Source organism: Penicillium riverlandense (assembly GCF_028828495.1).
Source record: "Penicillium riverlandense strain IBT 135883 chromosome Unknown utg000003l_segment0_segment0, whole genome shotgun sequence".
Lineage (NCBI taxonomy): Eukaryota > Fungi > Ascomycota > Eurotiomycetes > Eurotiales > Aspergillaceae > Penicillium > Penicillium riverlandense.
The window spans coordinates 5,696,685-5,716,141 of NW_026643196.1; the positions used below are offsets into that span (position 1 = coordinate 5,696,685).

At 49.2% G+C, this 19,457-nt stretch overlaps 8 protein-coding genes across 8 annotated transcripts; 6 read left to right on the top strand and 2 right to left on the bottom strand.

Annotated features, from left to right (window-relative positions):
- Positions 1-60: 60 nt before the first annotated feature.
- On the top strand, positions 61-1,352 carry N7474_005956 (putative mitochondrial carrier protein (Rim2); the record flags this gene model as incomplete). The annotated part of the gene is made up of 3 exons (XM_057197371.1): positions 61-254; positions 312-1,262; positions 1,313-1,352. The coding sequence occupies 3 exons, from the start codon at positions 61-63 to the stop codon at positions 1,350-1,352; spliced, it is 1,185 nt and encodes a 394-aa protein (XP_057054767.1).
- Positions 1,353-2,299: 947 nt separating this feature from the next.
- N7474_005957 (uncharacterized protein) lies at positions 2,300-3,359 on the bottom strand (the record flags this gene model as incomplete). Its single annotated transcript, XM_057197372.1, has 2 exons — positions 2,300-2,468; positions 2,518-3,359. 2 exons carry the CDS (start codon positions 3,357-3,359, stop codon positions 2,300-2,302), a joined length of 1,011 nt encoding a protein of 336 aa, XP_057054768.1.
- Positions 3,360-4,901: 1,542 nt separating this feature from the next.
- Positions 4,902-5,975, top strand: N7474_005958 (Glucan endo-1-3-alpha-glucosidase agn1; the record flags this gene model as incomplete). Its single annotated transcript, XM_057197373.1, has 3 exons — positions 4,902-5,224; positions 5,314-5,654; positions 5,713-5,975. 3 exons carry the CDS (start codon positions 4,902-4,904, stop codon positions 5,973-5,975), a joined length of 927 nt encoding a protein of 308 aa, XP_057054769.1.
- Positions 5,976-8,173: 2,198 nt separating this feature from the next.
- N7474_005959 (uncharacterized protein) lies at positions 8,174-10,729 on the top strand (the record flags this gene model as incomplete). The annotated part of the gene is made up of 8 exons (XM_057197374.1): positions 8,174-8,602; positions 8,660-8,930; positions 8,981-9,255; positions 9,307-9,434; positions 9,486-9,553; positions 9,600-9,721; positions 9,772-9,950; positions 10,009-10,729. The coding sequence occupies 8 exons, from the start codon at positions 8,174-8,176 to the stop codon at positions 10,727-10,729; spliced, it is 2,193 nt and encodes a 730-aa protein (XP_057054770.1).
- A 457-nt stretch (positions 10,730-11,186) lies between these two features.
- Positions 11,187-12,776, top strand: N7474_005960 (uncharacterized protein; the record flags this gene model as incomplete). Its single annotated transcript, XM_057197375.1, has 3 exons — positions 11,187-11,378; positions 11,436-12,069; positions 12,133-12,776. The coding sequence occupies 3 exons, from the start codon at positions 11,187-11,189 to the stop codon at positions 12,774-12,776; spliced, it is 1,470 nt and encodes a 489-aa protein (XP_057054771.1).
- A 322-nt stretch (positions 12,777-13,098) lies between these two features.
- On the bottom strand, positions 13,099-14,359 carry N7474_005961 (uncharacterized protein; the record flags this gene model as incomplete). The annotated part of the gene is made up of 5 exons (XM_057197376.1): positions 13,099-13,263; positions 13,324-13,709; positions 13,761-13,899; positions 13,959-14,052; positions 14,103-14,359. 5 exons carry the CDS (start codon positions 14,357-14,359, stop codon positions 13,099-13,101), a joined length of 1,041 nt encoding a protein of 346 aa, XP_057054772.1.
- A 410-nt stretch (positions 14,360-14,769) lies between these two features.
- On the top strand, positions 14,770-16,607 carry N7474_005962 (uncharacterized protein; the record flags this gene model as incomplete). Its single annotated transcript, XM_057197377.1, has 2 exons — positions 14,770-15,254; positions 15,302-16,607. The coding sequence occupies 2 exons, from the start codon at positions 14,770-14,772 to the stop codon at positions 16,605-16,607; spliced, it is 1,791 nt and encodes a 596-aa protein (XP_057054773.1).
- A 701-nt stretch (positions 16,608-17,308) lies between these two features.
- N7474_005963 (uncharacterized protein) lies at positions 17,309-18,778 on the top strand (the record flags this gene model as incomplete). Its single annotated transcript, XM_057197378.1, has 2 exons — positions 17,309-17,911; positions 18,017-18,778. The coding sequence occupies 2 exons, from the start codon at positions 17,309-17,311 to the stop codon at positions 18,776-18,778; spliced, it is 1,365 nt and encodes a 454-aa protein (XP_057054774.1).
- Between the last annotated feature and the right edge of the window lie 679 nt (positions 18,779-19,457).

Consider the following 19,457-nt stretch of genomic DNA (forward strand, 5'->3'; position numbering starts at 1 on the left):
CCTGCTCACCAGACAACCCGGCTTGCCATGACGTGACGGTTCTCGTCTCCGTCCCTGCCCATGCCTTTCTCCACGAACATAGCTCCCAGCTCTGCGCAGGCGCAGCTGGGAAACACAAATCATTCTCCTTCGACTCTCGGTAAAGATGTCGTCGTGCAATCACGAGAAACGGGCGACGTTATCCCCAACCGGATCCAGCCGACCGGCCAGGAGGCGGCCAAGGCCAAACCATTTGCACACTTTGTCGCTGGCGGGTGAGTCGCAATCATCGAACTGGAAGATATTTTTCGCTAACGTACGTCCTACTGAAGCATCGGAGGCATGACCGCCGCGACCCTCACCTCACCGTTAGACGTTCTTAAGACGCGTCTGCAGTCCGACTTTTACCAGGCCCAACTGCAAGCTTTGCGCGCTTCCCATCCTCCGGTGCCGACGTCCTCGTCTGTCGTCTCCCTCACGCGCAGTGCCGCTATGCACTTCAGCGAAACTTTCCAGATCCTCCGCTCAATACACGTCCACGAAGGGTGGCGCGCGTTGTTCAAGGGTCTAGGCCCAAATCTCATTGGCGTGGTGCCCGCGCGCGCCATCAACTTCTACGTGTACGGGAACGGCAAGCGGATCCTGAGCGAATACTTTGACTATCGTCATGCCGAGGATACTCCCATGGGGATACACCTAACCGCAGCCGCAATTGCCGGCATTGCCACCGGTACGGCGACGAACCCGATCTGGCTGGTGAAGACCCGCCTGCAGCTAGACAAATCTCTTGCAGAGCATGGCAAAGGCCGTCAATATCGAAATAGCTGGGACTGCATCAAGCAGACTGTGCGCCACGAGGGTGTGCGAGGCCTCTACAAGGGTCTCTCGGCCTCGTATCTCGGCGTCACGGAGTCCGCGCTCCAGTGGGTGATGTACGAACAAATGAAGATGTGGCTTGCCCGGCGTGATATCGCCAAAAAAGAAGATCCTGCTCACGAATATACCACCTCCGACGCCGTGGAGCTGTGGGGTGGCCGAATCGCTGCCGCGGGAGCGGCTAAGCTGGTCGCAGCTGCCGTGACTTACCCGCACGAAGTGGTGCGCACTCGCCTACGCCAGGCGCCCACGGTCTCAGTGGGCAATGGTAAGGTTGAAATGAAATATACTGGCTTGGTGCAGTGCTTCAAGACCGTCTGGAAGGAGGAGGGTATGGTTGCTCTTTACGGGGGACTGACACCTCACTTGCTCCGAGTCGTTCCATCGGCTGCCATTATGTTTGGAATGTGAGTAACTCAAGACCTGAAACTCTAACCATCACTGACCCAATTGATAGGTATGAATTCATTTTGCGCGTGTTCGGAACAACCTCGTGATCCCTACCATCCCATCCACGAAGAGACAACGTCTGCTTCTTCTGCACTCCTCTCAATGCACAGTTTCCAACTCCGACCCGCACCACTCCTGTACAATATTTATTCGCTTTTTTCGTCTCCGCTTCCTGTCAACTATCGGAAGACTTTTTCCTTGTTATAATGTTGCATAGAAAGAACGGCTAGCTCCATGTTTACGGCGCACACAAACCCGGGGTGGTTTGAATTGCAACTAACAGTATATTTTTTCGGACTGGCGTCTCTACTTCCATTTGGATAAAAAAGAATTCCATAAAAAGACTTGAAATTTGCTGATCATTTGTTTCACCCGATCTCCGGGGTGTATATTTATGTACTCCTTAAAACAATATGACGGCAAATGGACGGCCAAAAATGGCCGCCAGGGACGTCGTTTTTGGCCGTCCATCTGCCAACCTTACTGCCACCCACCGCCTCATCTGCATCCACGCACCGTGACTCTGCACGGGACTCCGCTAGTCATGCTCCAACCTCAGCACGCCGCAGTAGTAGCTTCGTCGGCAACCTGTTCGCCAGCTTTGGATTCCCCTGTTTCTCAGGGCGCCAAAAATGGTATCTCCAGTGCTGCGGCTCGCTGAGAGGAACGCCCGTGTATGTTCGGCTATCAAGAGTGTGAATCTTCAATGAAAATAACTAGGTTACAGATAACAAAAGAAGGGGAGAAAGAGGGACTACAGGCTATCATATACGCGAATGGTGATCCTGGAAGACTAAGAAGTCTATGGAGCCCCAAGTAGAGTCCTCTTATCGACTAGTTGTACAAAGCCAGCCATGGTACTCCTCCCAATCATCAGGCTGAAAGTGTACTCGAACGCTTTCCAAATTCGCACGGCCTACAGGTGACGGGAGAGGCTCCTCTGGTAACAATGGAGAGTGACGTCCTAGGTTCCCACCTCGGAGCTTTAACATTTCTAGCCCTGGCCACCCCTCAAGTAAGGTTCGAATGAGTGTCTGTTGGGGACCAGGCGGAAGTCGAGGGCGTACGCGACAATGCGGCTTCCAATAGAGAGATTTGAGTTCCTCTCTTCGCTCAGGACATAGGTGAGAATAGACAATTTCCACCTCCTGTGGGTGTACGCCCTGGAAAAAACTAATCAACTCTTCGTGAATGATTGGCGTACGGACGCACCACCCAGGGGGAAGTATTGCATGGCTAAGCTCCGGTGTGAGCTCAAGCACTCCGAACGTGAAATGACGAAGACGAGAACACCGTGACTGGAGTGTTGGGCCTAAAAGGCGGGTCATATCGCCGGGCGCTACCTGCACAGGGTTTTCGTGCTCAGGCCAAATTTCCTCCTGCGGTATTAGTCTCGGCGTACGCTTAAAGCGAGGGTCATATTGCGGTTCAAAGTTGCTGCCCGACTTGAGACGACCTCTTTCGAGAAGATTGCATAGGGCTAGGCTTTGTAGATGTGGTTTTTTAGGCCCATAGAGGATAGCTGAAGCCAGGGCATAATGCATTTGACCACTAAGGCGGATATCGGTAGCCTTAGGAAAGAGATGTTGAGGTGGTGGGCAGGGATAGTCATGGAAATCTCCTCCGCTGATATCCACGTGGGTGACATGGCGTAGAGATTGAAATAGTGTGTAGATATTCTCAGGTTTGTGAATAGGAGTATTTTGTGGAGCCCATTTAGGTAGCTCGCATATTTTCTGTAAGCCCATTGTCCATGTAAAAGAGCGCACTCGTAAAGCCAGCTCCGGTCGGTCGAGGGCCTGTTGCATGAACAAATTCTGCTGGCTAAGTATTTTCTGGGTATCTATCGGCCATCGAGTTATGCCTTGTCTATGTCGTAGACCAGCATGATCAATAAGATTGTGAATACTGAGGTCAATCTTTGAGTATAGCATGGGCGTGCTCAGCTCGTGCATTTCCTTAGACACCTCAGCGAGAGCCTTGAGTGACGGCTGGTCAAGGTTCTCTAGGATCAAGAACCATACTTCGCAACTAAATGCTGGGCTTTGAAACATCGGTGTCTGGAAGGCGAGAGTGTATAATCCTCTGCGTACACAGAAAAGGAACAGATGAAAGCAAAACAGGCGGGGAAAATGGTAGCAATGCATAATTTGGGACGATCATCATGACTTAGGGCTGTGCAAGTTGATTGGCTCTCAGCTCTAACCAGGTCGCGCGTCGCAGCAAACGCCAATCACCTTCAAGCAGCCCCTACATGTATTACATATAATCCACCCCAAGTGGGATTCCCAACCGCTGGCGCTTTTGTGGGTCCGACTTCGGGGCGAGCATTACGGACCCTCAAATATAGGGGCCGCTTATATGTCGGACATCTTACTCATCTCGTGGAGTGAGCTTACTCCCTGATTATCTTAGGCTGCATGCCACTATGTACCCATATTGCAACTAATTGTTTACACTGTGATGTTCACCATAGATACACGTCGTACTGTTTTTTCGTTCTTCGTTTTTTAAAACATTTCTTCCTAGTAGGTCCATTATCAAGAAAAGTCTCTCGCACTACGAATGGATGAGACTACGCAGTCACTGCGCAGAGGGCTATGCTAGTCTCAGCTAATCAATTACCGTGTGCTCAACGATAGCATCGACGAGGAGGATCTACTAGAAGACCGCATTATTCAGGTCCCTCCTTTAAGAAGGGCACGCAGCTCTGATGACCTTTTAAGCCAAGTAAACCGGGCTCAAAGTTCACTCATGGCTACTTACTCCTGAAACGAACAGACTGAGGAGGTATTGCCTCGCGTAGTAATGCTATCGTGTTTTGGGGTGATCAGCTCGCTTATGGATCACGTTAACTAAGAAAGTAAGTAACTATAGTTAATCATGGAAAGTCGCTTAATATGATGAATACATTAGGAACGATGCTATGGGTCCTAGCGAGTTGGCCCCTGCGACTTACGGGCCATGGAGTGGACCAGAGCCAGTATTTTTGAAAGGCCCCTGGAGAGTAACAGTACAGTATTTCTCTAACTTTCTGTAATTTCGACGTGTGGTGACAGAATGAGGCTATAGCTGCTTCGCTTCTGACGGTCGGACTCTTCGTCGTTCTATCTGTGAGGTAACTCTGCATCCGCTGGATTACCCACGACGGAAAACCTATCGAAGCCCTCATCGGTAGAGCGAGGCGATCTCTCACTAGCAACCATGTGCGCATTGTGTCGGAATGAGAATGTAGTATTCACTAGTAATGTTGCCATCTCTTTTTTTTTTGGCTCTGACATCCTGCACACCCTTCCCGGATATACTCTTGAAATCCTCCTACACTGCTGTCGGACAATGCCCCAATACAATCAATGAAAGAGCAGCCCTTCCTCGCCCCCCGGGGGGCGTTGTCCGGATAAGGGTTTATGGGGAGACCTGCCACCCTAGTGATCAACAATGGAACCTTCTGCCCCCCAAATAATGGGGCAGCATTGTACGAGCCGAACTTCAGAAATACTTATCTTCTTTTAACAGCTGGTAAAATTTGTATGTTGATAACATTTCCATCCTTCTTTTTGGGAGGATCTTACACTATTGCAGGGCCAGTGTTAACAATGGAAGCTCGAACCTTCAGCGCGATTCTACTGTTTATCTTGCAAGTGCTATTGCTGCAGTCTGTTCAGGCTCTCAATGTTCACGAACGTCGCAGTCAAGATATCATGAGCCTAAATGGAATCGCCTGGCATGAAAGCTGCAATAGCCCGAATCCGCAAAACAACCAAGAAACAAAACGTGCTGCTGTAGAGCGAGCTTGGGCCGGTGCTCTTGAGCTTAGCAGCTCGGCTTGGACACGATTTGAAACCGTAACGTGGCCGACAATTCGACAAACGGAATTGAATTCAATTGCGCAGCATCACATCAACATACATGATCCAGGGTAAGTGTCAGGGCCCATTGGTTCGACTTGTCTTCACCTAACTATCTTACCTCGATCCTTTGCCCTAACGATTGTTTATTGGTTAATAGATACGTTCTACTATTTGCGCTCGATTCGTCCGAAGATGGCAGAGAGGAAATTGAAAGCATATTGAACAACCTACACATGCGGGCAAATGCAAATTTAGGGGAGAATAACCGCCCAATTGATGGCTATATCCAGATCAGATGCTCAGACGTATATGTTCTTCGCGGAACCGATGAGTGTGAGGATGCCTCGGCGGCAACTGAGTCATACGAACATCAAAACACCGGCGTCATCAATTTCTGTCCGGATTTCTGGAAAAGGCCAAGATTCGATCAATTGAAATCGGGGGATCCAATGCAAGTGCTAGAATTTTATCATAACCCAGACTACGCGGGCACAGATGGTAGGTACATATGGTCATTTGGCTAGACGCCCTTGAACACTAACTCTAATTACCTTAGCGAAAACTGTTGTGCATGAGCTCAGCCATATCTGGTGGATTGGAGATACTAATTCTCACGTTCCTGAAGTGTATGGACTCGTGAACTGTGCAGAAGAGGCATGGATGTGTGATGATCCGGTTCCTGACAACCGTCATGTTGTTCAGAACGCTGATACCTATGCATTCTACGCCGAATTTGGATACTGGGTAGAGAAAGGTATACACAATCTCTGGCCTCCGACTGAACGAAACCCTGTGAGATTTCCCGTCCGGAATTACTGAGGAAGAGAACTTAGACTTGGCAACTGTGCATGTTGAATTCTCAAGGGCACATGAACTTGGGATGACAACGGAAAATCCTACATTCCCGTTTTCCGGTCTCTTGTGTTTATATCCGCCAATTCTTCATGATCTTTCTCTCCTACTTTAAATTGACTTAGGTTTATTATGTACCTGTTTTATAGTGAGATTAATTTCCATTCGGCTAACTAGTGTCGCCTTTTTTTTTTTTTTGCCTACCATGCAAGCATTCAAAATCCAGAATGTGTAATAACGGTGACGGCAAGGTTACCATCTCGGGAAACGATCGGCCCTAAGATCACGAGGTGAGCCGCTCCCTAAGCAGCCGGAGCTGGCCCTGAGCTGGCTCTGAGCGGGACCTGAGCTGGCCCTAAGCTGATCACTGAGCAACCTCAGCGCTCAGCCCGTTGCTCACCCCCAACTAGCTCCTTCGTGCTTCTGGTCCTTCGCCTGCTGCGATGCTAACCGCTCTGCTGCCCCTATTTGTGTTCCTAGGAGTCCAGGACAAGAAGATGACATTTTCCCATATCGCTCATGACTTTCACCTTCCCTTCGAACTAAGGGACATATTTGATTTTCTTGAATCTACCTCAGAAATTAAATAGCCCCTGGTCTTTCCGTTCTATCCTTTGCACTACCAAAACGGGCATCGATAGCTAGCTCTTCCTCAGCCCTCGCTACGTAAAACCAATGGCGGAATTATCTCCTTGCCTTCGTGGGCAGTATCCAAAACCCTATACCATCTTTGATCCTAGTGTCAATGTCCGTTTCTTATTTTGCGAAAATCCGGAAATGTGCTCCGCCTTGTGCCTCGAACACGTCGCCGGTACGTGTATTTGGCCTAGATGACATCGATTTTTCGAAATAGTAAGTTATATTGCTAGGTCACGTCTCTTATCCGCCTCATTAAGAATGAATCAAACCACATTCTTAGGAACCTCTCTCGTCGATCTACTACAAGCACAGATATTCCTATGATTGGCTATAGACAATAATAGCAGAACTATACCGTTACTCGATATGGCGTCTTCGCGATATTTGTTTTAGCAGACTGAGATTCCGATCATCTAGCGTCATTTCGCGCCTCCGACCAGAGAATAGGAAATATCAATCGCAACACTCAATCAGTCAATCAATACTTCGTTTGCCCGATGTAGCTTGATTTAGGTACAGCCTCTATATGGGAGCGCGGTCAGGCCTGCCCGACAGCCGAGAGAATGGTTTCCAGAGCCCAATTGTCGGTAATGACGGCGTTACGACGGCCCAGACGGGCCAACACCTCGGGATCCACATGGTGTGTTGCTGATGACGGCTGGGGCTCAGGGGAAGCCAGAGGCCGGCACGGCAAAGAGAGAGAGAGAGAGAGAGAGAGAGAGAGAGAGAGAGAGAGAGACCACACGAAGAGCAGTTGGGAACGAGATGGTGATGCTATTCGTAGAGTCTGAACGGGAAAGTCTATCTAGATCGGGGCGGTGTGCGCTGACACATCATCAGGCTCCCAGGCACCGATCAGAAGGCAACATGCCACTGTTTTCGTTTCATACAGTCATTGTATGGAAATGCGTGTTTAAATAGTGGTGATCTATATCCGATGAGGGTTTGGACTTGAGGACGGGCCTTCATTGCCTATAGATGCCAGTCTGGTGGAATGTCAACAATAATGTGAAATCTGGAGGTTTTTTTCGCAATGTAGCTGCAGATAACTCATCCTGCCCATTGCGCTTCCCAGCCATATGCTTTCTGAGCCGGGCCCATCTTTGAGGCAAAGCCCAGCAGAGAAGATGAACGCCTGCCCCCCATTTTTTTTTTCTTTCGAGCCGATGAAGGTTTACATCTAATGTTCCTGGAACAGACCATAGTATGGCAGAACCACGTTCTGACAAGATCTGCAAAAGGGAATCGCTTCACCCAACGGTCTGAATCGCTGCAGAGAATCCACCACAACCACAACGCACAGATGAGCCTCTCCATTATAAAAAATTGCCTATAGTAGAGGAAGTAGTCGATCAAACACCCTAACACGGCCTTGGAACGACGGTGGACCTGACTAAGCTCCACCTTGAATGAACTTAAACCCCGCAGAACCGGATGGCTAGCCCCGATTCCCATCCAATGCCTCTCATCCTCAATTCGATTCGAGCTCGTGAGGGCATCATTCCGAGCTCTCGCGGCCTGCGGCAATGCATGCATCATCCAAATCTCAGCAGGCAGCCACGCGCCGCTATGGATTTGCATGTTTAATATGCCGGCGGCGGAAGATCAAGTGCGACGGCAAGAAGCCGAACTGTGCAAATTGCGTCAAGGCCAAGGAGATATGCAACTACAAAGAAAGCTCCAGTTATAACGCCCACCTGGTCCACCAGGCTCAGCAGTCCAAGAAGCGCGCAGAGGATCTCGAGGCCCAACTCCGGGATCTCGCCAGCCTGAGTCCTGAAAGCCGTGATCACCGTCTTACGGAGATTGTGCGCGATCTCGACCATCTCCATGTATCAGAAGGTTCGCCGGGCGACATGTCCGAGTTTTCCCAGTCTTATGAGGCCGATAAAGAATCACATGAAGAGTTGCCGTATAGCAAGCCAACTGATTTTAGTGTCGGGGAACATGGAACTGTAAGGTGGAGTTTTAATTGTTCTTCAAAACTGTGGATTGACTTGTACATCCTATAGTACTATGGGGCTACATCTAGGTTTCATCCCCTTGATTCAAATGACATCTCACCGGCACGAGCTCCCCAACTGGAAGGGACGGAACACAAGGCCACCGAGGAGTACCACCGCAAATGGCTCGCCTCAAATGCCAGATTCCAGGAGTCTTTTGAGAAAGTAGCCCTTAGCCATCTCTTTCAATATACAGATGTTGGCCTCGATGTGTGTTCAACTCTACTACAGATCTTCTGGACATGGCAAGCCCCTCTGCACAATTACGTCTATCGTCGATGTAAGTTGCTCGAGTGCCGATTGTGAACACCATTCTAATCCACTATTCAGGTTTCTACCGCGATATGGCTCTGAATGGTCCCTATTTCTCTCCATTTCTGTTGAATGCGATTTTTGCGCATGCCTCTCGTCACACCAAAGACGAAGACCCCAGATTTGCGGGTGCTGAAAGGGGCGAATACTTCCTCCGGAAAGCTAAGCAGTTTCTGCTCGTGGAAATGGACCAGGAAAAGCCTAAAATATGTACTGCCCAAGGTTTATTGATTCTCGGCGGCCGGCAATGTGCTATTGGCAAAAGTAGTGAGGGGTGGCTTTATACTGGCATGGTCCGTGACTTCGACTCTAATGATCCTTCCTTCTTGAACTCATAATTCTAGGCAATCCGAATGATCACTGATCTCGGTATCCACCTTTACCGGGGAAACCTGGAAGGTCTTGATGGCCTCGAACCTGATGATCTCGAAGTGAGAAAAAGGCTTTATCTCTCAGCATATCACTGGGATAAGTATGAACGGCTTCATTCTCTTGAGACATTTGTGACTGACTAGCGGTTCAGGTCAATCAGTCTATGCCTAGGACGGCAACCATGCCTGCCCGACCTACCGTATGCACCGGATAGCTTGTGTAAGTTTTCATTGGCCCTGCCTTTTCCCATACTAACAATCGACAGTTGACACATCCGATAATGACGACGAATGGAGGCCTTATTCCCTTCGAGAAATAGAGGATTCCTACCCTTCGACCAAGTCCTACGGCACAATAACCTTTGTTCACTTCTGCAAGTTAGCAAAAGTACGGGACTGTGTTTTCGAAAGCAGTTTAGTGGTTAACATGAAAGACAGATAATTAACGAGAGCTACGACAAAGTCTACAGTAGGAGTCCCCAGCACCTCAAGCCTCAAAGTATTTTTGAACTAGAGGCCAAACTTCGTTCTTTCTACCAGAGCTTACCAGAACCGCTCAAGATAGCACAAGCTACTTCCCTGCAGTTCTGTCACCCGCCGCATATCTTCTGTCTCAAGTACGTCTTCTAGCTACTCTCAACTCGCACTGGATGAAATCCCACTAACCCCTGCTAGCATTCTATACCACACAATGCTCATTTTAATTTTCCGGCCTTTCTTCGGCTGGTCTCGTCACTCTAAGCTTCAAGACCATGCACTTGCACGACGAGCACAAAAGGTGTGCATCGAGGAAGCGACAGAAGTTAATGAGTTTTTCCGACAGTACGGACGAACTTTCAACTACCAGAACCAGACGTATCTCGTCTCGTACTGTGTATACACAACTGCTACTATCGACGTTCAGATGATCCAAAATGAGGATGTCGCGTTGGCCACCGCCGCAGTAAACCGATTGTCTACAACGCTCGAGATGCTAGAGTCGGAAGCCAGACAAACCCCTGGGATCAAGCGCAGCATCGACATCATCAAATCTCATCTCGCCAAGCGTGCTCAAGCGGGTCCTCAAGAGAGTTCGGTAATACACCATTCTCCTGAGCAACAACGGCGAAGCTTGTATGTCAATGTACCGGAGCAACGTCCGCATCACAGGCCAGGAATAGCGAGTTCACCCTCTAGCCACTTGGAAAATCGTATGTATCGCGAGAATTACAGCAGCATCGCTCCTCCAACAGGTGACCAGACCCCGGATGAAAATATTGGGCACATTTTGACACAAGCAATGGACGTTGATACTCCGTGGAGGGACTGGGAATTTTTCAATGCGGGCGGAGGCTTCGTTCCGAGCCATGCGAACTGGGCGCCCTTTGATCCAGCATACAATTACCACATGGATTAATAACAATCTTGGCTTTTATTCCTTAGCATTCTCACTCTCGGAGTATATACTCCCGTAACCCACGCCCACGGAAGTATACTCTCCGTCAGCGTGCAGCCGGACTATCGAACACCGTTCACTACGGGTTGTTCGCCGATCCCCGTAATGCGGGGAGTTTGGGCCTTGGAGCTTTCGAATCGAGAAGCGATCATCGACCCGGTCCACCCACGAAACACTTTCTATAGGACACGGCAAGATACCGTCACCCAATTAACTTTTGCGGAGTCCGCCAAGGGCTTCCCCCATGGGCGCCCATGAGGAGTAAAGCCGGTGGTCATGCATCCTGACGGCCACGGAGCAAGACTGATATTATTGACGATAACATGAAGGGCGCATTCACTCCTTCCCGAGCTTCTGCCTTTTAAACCTCCTTTCCCCCCGGACTGTGCAGTGCCACGTTTCATTCAAAGTGACGAGAATGGCAGCTATATCTGAGGATACTAGCGAGGTGAAACCCGACGCCATCGCGTTGGAGAACGTAGACCCAGAAAAGGACGAGACTCCTCCAGCGGTCGATTATACACCCGAGGAGCTGAAAAAGGTGATTCGGAAGCTGGATTTACATCTCCAACCACTATGTTTCGTGCTTTATACATTTTCTGTTCTGGATGTGAGTTTCCGCTGGCCCCAGAGGGCTATTTGTCGCAGCAAGCTGACTATGTGACAGCGATCAAACATAGGCAATGCTAAGCTGGTTGGCATGGAAGATGACATTGATCTCGGGGGCAACAATTATGCGTGGTTAGGAAACGTCTTCTACATTGCATACATCCTCTTCCAGTTCAACACCTTGGGATGGAAGATTTTCAAGCCCCACAGGTGGGTGACCTTTGTCGTGCTGTTCTGGGGCGTTGTCAGCACATTACAAGCAACAGCGTTCAACTGGAAGGGTCTTATGGCCTGTCGTTTTTTCCTCGGATGGGCAGAGACCATGTTCGGTCCCGGAATCCCACTCTACTACTCTTTCTTTTACCCGCGCGAAGCGATCGGCGTACGCTTTGGCATCTTCCTCGCTGGAGCGGCTCTCGCCAATGCCTATGGTGGTGCACTCGCGTATGGCCTAGGGCATGTTCATTCAAGCATCAGCAACTGGCGATTCCTGTTCATCATAGAGGGTGTTCCCACAGCCCTCCTCGCCGTGGCGACCTGGTTCTTTCTTCCGGATTCTCCATCGCAAGCTCGATTCTTAACTCCCCGAGAACGTGAGATTGCGCAGGCGTATGCGAATAACCAACCTGGTGATTTCACGAATGAGGGACTCCAGCTGTCTCAACTTGGGGAGGCGTTCACGGACTACAGGAGTATGTCCATCTTTACTTAATATTTAATTCCAAGACGTTTGGCACAGAGACTGACCGTTTTAGATTATCTTTTTGCGGTCATTAACTTTTCCAACAATGTCAGTTTTGCCTCGCTTCCTCTCTTCCTGCCGACTATCGTATCGGAGATGGGGTCTTTCTCTGAGGTGCAATCAAACGGTGTGACCGCGCCGCCGTATTTGCTTTGCTTCATATCTATCATTGTTGTTTCGATTTTATCAGACCGGCTTCAACTGCGTGGACCGTTCTGCGCTTTGGGGGGATTACTCTCCGCCATTGGCTTCATCCTGCTGGCAACGACCACCACGGTTGGCCCACGCTACTTCGGTACATTTCTGGCGGTGCAGATCTTTGTAACTACATCGATTGTGCTTGTCTGGAACTCCAACACAAACTCAACAGGCTCGAAGAAAGCAGGCGGTTTGTGGATTATCTTTACTATTGGTCAGTGCGGACCGCTGCTGGGAACCAATGTGTTCCCTGACAAGGACGCGCCATACTATGTCAGGGGATCTTGGATCTGCTGCGCCTTTGCGTTGCTCTCGTTTTTCACATCGGGCTTGTTGAGCTATCTTCTATGGCGTGAGAATAAGCGTCGTGATCGTATCTATGGGCCTGTTCAGCCTGGACGGCAGGTCGATATGACCTCTCGTGAGGATCGGGAGGCTAACATGAGGTTTATCATCTAGATCATCGTACGATTGTACGCTAGGTGTTCATTTCACAGCATGTCTGCCTCATCAAATGGGCTATTCTTTTTACCTCCTGGTTTTTCAAACCGTTCCTTAGCTTTGATATTAAAATCAGCTGACTGCAATGCAAATCCAGAGGCGTTCATCCATCGCCTGTCTTTCTTTCGGGTTACACCTGCACCTTGTTCTAGGAGAACTAGCGTAACATAAGATCAAAATGAGGGAGAGCTGTAGCCAAATGGCAGGAAATAAAGAGATAATTTTCCGTATGCCAATTATATCAGTAAAACTAAATACCTTAGGCTAATGTCCTATGCAGCTAAAATACCGCCGTGGCATTGGCAGGACTGGCAACTCCACCAGGAATACACAGAGGCTGACTCGTCAGCATAAATGTCCACCGGCCTAAAGCACGGCATGTACTGCTAAGCTCTTCAAGGTCCCAGCACTCGCCAATTGGCATGCCCCAGCCACTAAGAAATACCTGTAAAAACAATAAGATTAGTCTCGTATCAAAAAAGAAAAAGCATGGAATAATGCTCACCTCGTGCATGCTCATACCCCATGGCTTGGTTGATGGCCAGCCCTCGTAAGCAACAGTATCACTAGCAACAGCTGCAAATCCATTATCCCAGTGCCATCGAATACTATCTTCTGTGGATTCCAGACCAATGGAGGCTCGGTCATCACGCCCGCCGAGACATTCCTTCTCTTCTTCAGATAACCGGTAGTATGCCGCGGTCCATCCAGTGCGGATGAGTAGAATGTCCCCTTGGCGGAATGTTACGCCTTGCTCTCTTGCTACTTTGAGTAGTTGTGGGAGAGGTATGGTCTGGTTGGTGAAAGGCTTATGTGGCAATTTCTCTCGCTGTGCGTAGGAGTACCAGTCGATTAGTACGCCACGCGTAACGATAGGTTTCATTGCCATGTCTGAAATGAGATTAGATATTTTTTTCTCCAGTTATCGCGCAAAGGACATACTATGTATACCAATCTTTGGAGTCCGCCTTTCTCCAGAAATATCATCCTGTGTGACGCCGTTATAGAATAGTTTTGCTTCCGAATATGGGTAGTGACGCAGACCATCCCAGTGGCTGGAGCTTTGTGTATTGAAATCAACCTAAATGTTCTCATGTCAGTGGAGGGCTATTCAAAATTGACCCAACTATTCATGATTACCTCGTCATCATTTGCATGACCTTTGGCAATGATACTATGGAGACATTTCTTTCGCATCGGGTTCATCGGTTTCAACGGGACGTTCAATGGGAGGCTGAGTTTTAGTCAATAACTGAGCGAACTTAACTGCGCAGTAGAACTCACTTCAAGCTGACAACCTTCCCGCAAGACACCTCCAAGCTAGCGGAGCGTACTACTTCTGCAGTAACAAGATTCAATGTTCCGCGCTCGTCATCAGTGCCCCAGAGTCCCCATGCCGAGCCCTTCGGATGATGTGGCTGTAATGGCAACTGGTCAAAATGGGGTCGAGTAAAAGTTGACCCTGAATCAGACAAATGATATGTGCTCATGACAGCCAAATTGCCGTTTTCTCCGGGTTCATAGTGATTGACGGGAGGCATGAGATCAGTTCGAATAGTCTCAGTGGAAGATCGACAAGCGCGACCTACACCGAAGCAGTTGAAGAATGACACCAAAAAAATATTAAGCGGATAGGAACCTTCTCATGTATATTCTGGACAAAAATTTTAACCGGCCATCGTCGCTTCTCGTATCTACACAGTACTATCAGAATTCGATCATGTGGAAAGTTGCCGAGGACGCTCAAAGCACAGATTCTCGAAGGATCAAGGGCCTCTTATCGGCATGATACCGAAGCCCCACTTGCGGCCTTTGACTTCCCGCGGCAGAAATGCCAGAGCTAATTACACAGAAATTCCGCCTCTATTCAGCATATATCCGAAAAAGATATCACATTCCCGTTTCCTGGGCTGCGCCTTAGCGAAGAAAATAAGCAAGTCCACATATAGCCATGGCGACTGAATTCAGCATCCTCACGCCTAATGCCATGCTGGGCTATGGATATCGGCTAGATCATTTCTGGTACGGCATCAAACAATTCCAGCCGAAGGCCATTATTGTCGACAGCGGGTCAACAGATGGCGGTCCATACAAACTTGGGCTCAACAAGATGACCTGCGGTCGCGAGTCGTATATTCGGGATCTCACGCCAATCCTGGAGGCTTGTTTCCATTTCGGTATTAAGGTGCTCATTGGCTCTGTCGGTGGTGACGGTAGCGACAAGCATGTCCAAGAGATGCTGGAGATGGTGCAGGAGATCGCAAAGACACACGGGTTCTCATTTAAGGTCGCTACTATTTCCGCCGGGATTGATCGTAATCTGGTCAAAGATCGAATTAGAAACCAAAACGTGGGACCGTGTGGACCGGTCGAGGAATTGACAGAAGATAGCGTTGATCGGGCCGTTGACGTTGTGGCCCAAATGGGTGCCGAGCCGTGAGTGAAGTTGTTATTTGTTAGAAACTATCTCACATTCGCAACAGATACCTAAAGGCACTCGAGTCAAACCCGGACATTATTCTTGGTGGCCGCTCATATGACCCTGCTCCTTTTGCGGCTTTCTCGATGCTTAATGGAGCCGAACCAGGCGTCGCCTGGCACATGGGGAAAATCATGGAGTGTGGTGGCATCTGCGCTGTTCCGAAGGGCCGGTCGATGATTGCTACCATACGAAAAGACTCATTTGATCTCACGCCTTTATCACCGCGAGAGCGTTGTACGCCCTTGTCCGTTGCTGCGCATACATTATATGAAAAGACTCGTCCGGACAAGCTGCCTGGCCCCGGTGGGTTGTTGGAGCTGGACGAAGCTTCATACGAGCAATTGACAGAAAAGACTGTGCGAGTGCGCGGCGCACGCTTTGTACCAACACCAGTATATCAGGTGAAGCTCGAAGGCGTTGAGAAACTTGGATACAGGACCGTGTTCATTGGTGGCATTCGCGACCCTATACTCATTAGCCAGATCGACGAGTTTCTAGAGGAAGTTCGCGCATACACTCAGAATCTCTTTCCGGAACTGGACCAATCGCCACAGTGTCGACTGATTTTCCATTTCTATGGTCGCAATGGCACTATGGGACCACTGGAACCCACTCCCACGGCTTCTCATGACCTGGGAATCCTCGGCGAAGTGGTGGCTCCCTCACAAGAGCTCTCCCATACCATAGCAAACAATGCTCGGGCGTCTATTCTGCATATGCCATACGAGAACCAAGTTGCAACCACAGGCAATTTTGCGTCACCACTATCGCCGCACGAACTTGCTGCTGGTCCTGTATTCCGATTTAACTTGTACCATCTGATGGACCTGGAAGAAAACGAACAAACCACTCTTTTTCCAGTTTCCATAGTCAGCATCCAAAATGAAGCTCAGGATCTAGCGGTTCCAGGCCTCACTAACGAGCAATTGATAAAATTGGAGACTGAAACTTTAGCACCGCTGAAATTCAAGTCCGTTCCATTCGAGGAATGTACCATGCTGGAGATTGCCAAGATCATTCGATCAAAGAATTCAGGGCCATTTGAACTGACGCTGGATATCATGTTCGACAGGAAGGAGGCATACGAGCGGGTCAAGAAGTCAGGCGTCCTGACAAATGAGCGAATTATGGAGCTCTACCATCTTCAAACAAACGACATTATCACAAACATGTTTTTTGAACCAGCTCTGGCTTGGAAGTGCACTTTAAAACGGCCATGGGAGCAGGGAACTGTGGGAGAACGAGATACTCTGGGAACTCAGCAACATGCCCCGTTGCTCTATATAAAGGTTCCTTCAACGAACTGAAGCGGCATATTTTGTTAATGATCATGTGTGTTTGTGAGTATAGAAATCCTATCTTCCGCAGGGGTACGGTGACATGAATGTACTTAGTCGGAGTTGGGGCTCTTTTTACCTATTTGATAAAGACAACCTATTAATTTCAGCCCCATGGACATATATTTAATTGAAACTGGTATAGCAGGATCGGTGTTGGCCGACTGCTAGTAGCGCATTCGCGCACCATGTCGGGCGATCCCACAGTTTGACTGCCTCATCGGTTATCTGCGGCATTTTAATCTTCTATTGGATGTCTTCGCCTCGCTTAGCGAAATATTGCTTCTCTGTGCTTACTGGCTTCTTTTCTGAGACAGCAATTGACCTCTTCCTGGCTACAGTAGTTATCTTGGCGACACAGCCTCACCGGATCGGGTCTTATCCGGGTGCCTCAAATTTTTTGGTCATATGGGGACTTCTACTGCCATCTCAGGTGTTGCGAGTAATTTCCACGGCAGTTATCACTGCGATAATCTGGGCGGGTGCGACTGCTCCGCTGCTATCTTTTGATGTTGGTGCTCAGGTATATTTCGCAGGCATCAAGAGGGTCACATAATTCTGTCAGACTTTGTTGCCTGGCCGCAAGCTAGCCCAGTTTCGGCTATAAAAGGATCTCTCCCACCCCGTCTCATTTCTCGCCCCCAACTGTCGCGTAGATTTGCCAGCCCGAAATGGCCCATCAGGCGCACAATATCCCGTGGACTCTCTTGGCCTCAAATTTGAAATGGCACAAAGGCGGGTTACGAACGGGACGCTCACAATCTTCTCCATATGACGTGACGAATCTTCGACCTCGCGGTAAACCGAACCAGGGAAAGGAAATCGCTTATTTCGTGGAAGCCTTTGCAAGGACTATTGACGAGCATGCGGCCTGCGAGCGCAAGAAGTACCCAGAAACATACGATCCGCCCAGCCCCGAAGATATCATCCTTGACGATCGTATCGTCGGGAAGATCACTCCCACAGTACGTCGACTGCGCAGCTATAAGTGTGACTCACGGTGTCCTTCAGACGTTTGCTGGCTCAAGCATCATGGCCATGAGTGTCGGTGCATTCCTATTTCAGATGATGCGAGAAAAATGTCCGCGTTCTTGCAGCCATACAGATCGAATTATTGTTACCAGTTCTTCGATGTCAATAGAAAAGCCTTCTTTCAACTCCAACTGGTGGAGACTCTGATCCTATACGGCGAGATGGATGCGGTCTTGCGAATCTGCGCACATCCAGAGATTGGACTGGAGAGATGGTGGCTTCTCTGCGAGTGTTACTGTTCTGTAAGTCGCGACAGGGCCTTTTGCCGAATTTTGAAAGTGCAATTAAGATTCTGCGTCAAAATCCTTGGATATAGACATGTACTGACTGGTTTACTTGCCTGACAGGCCCCAAGCTATGACCTCGGTTGGGACCAGCTTTTCAAAAATGCTCTGTACGCCTATATCTGCCTCAACATAGTCTACTGTTTTCCCGAGATGTGGGACCCGGCGTCTGGGAAAACCGACGAAAAAGACTATCGCGATACCAGACTTTACCAACGCATGCTACGAGAATGCACAGCGTCTTGGAAGTGCTCCGATGTGATAACATATCCACACCGACAGTTTTTCGGCATTGCAGACAGGCAGTTCCCCGGCGCTAAGCCCCTGCGCAGCAATACAGCCCATTGGCTCCACTGGGCAGGACGTACCAAAAAATCTGATAGATTCATTGAACCTTACGGGAGGGTGCCAATTGAGGAGTTCCTCTCGCTGGATAACTCGACCGGCTATCAGCCAGCTGTATCCGACATGGATTCTGTTCGCTGGATCCTGTGCAGGAAGGGGCTCCCTGTTGAGCTGACAATGGACATCATGGAGCTTGCCGGATATGATCCTAAACGAAGACTGGAGATACCGCACGACCCGTTCCACCCGTCTAATCGCGAAGAGCTTTCTCGATACCTCACGTATTGCTGGCAGATCATTGTTCGCTGCGACATGATGGGGAAGGCTCTTGGTATGGAAATACGATGGCAAGAATTCGTGGCATCTGTTCTTATCGACTTCTTCGACTACAAGCATATTCCCCGCGACGCGAATCTAAGGAAGGCTTGGGGATGTTGGGATCGTGATGAACCTTTAAACCTACCCTACGTTTTTGCATGATTTCCTTTTAGAAACCGGTCAGACTATGTTAGAAACAACCGTTCTCTAATATCAAAAGGATGGATTGACGTCTACCTGAGACCGATTGATCCAACTCCATAAGGCAAAAATGAAAACGATTGTTTATCCTGCTGCCTGAAAACGCTCCCTGAGTCGTCGGCAAGTAACCAAGGTTAAGCTTTGGGCCCAGGCAAAGCTTAGCTGCGGCTTAATTGTGGGCGATAAGGGCCTGCTGGCCTCCGATTGGTGTCTTTGCTCTCCTAGTTTGTCCTAACCCACAATGGCCTTTCATGATTCACCCTTAGAGTTTCCGTAGCACACTGGTAGCCCCCATAGGCCTCAGATGTATCGGCCGGAAGACAGTGTCTCCTCAGAATAGTGGAACGAGTCCGTCAATCTAGAGTTGGCTGTTGAGGGGCACTTGGGTGTAGCACACGACGAGCTTGTGTCTGGTCCTGGCCAATTTCTCTTGTTCCACTCTCCGCGGTTTCTTTCCCCTCCATTCTCCTTCTTTTCTCATTGCATTCATTTCGGTCCTTTTCCTTCTCTGTACTTTAATTTTCTCTTTTTGCCATTGGGCTACCTCCCTTTCCGGTGTGCTTTGATCTATCCTAATTTGTTGTTCGCGTTTTTCTCCCACACATTCATTCCCTTTCATGCCGTCCATGAAGTCGCAACG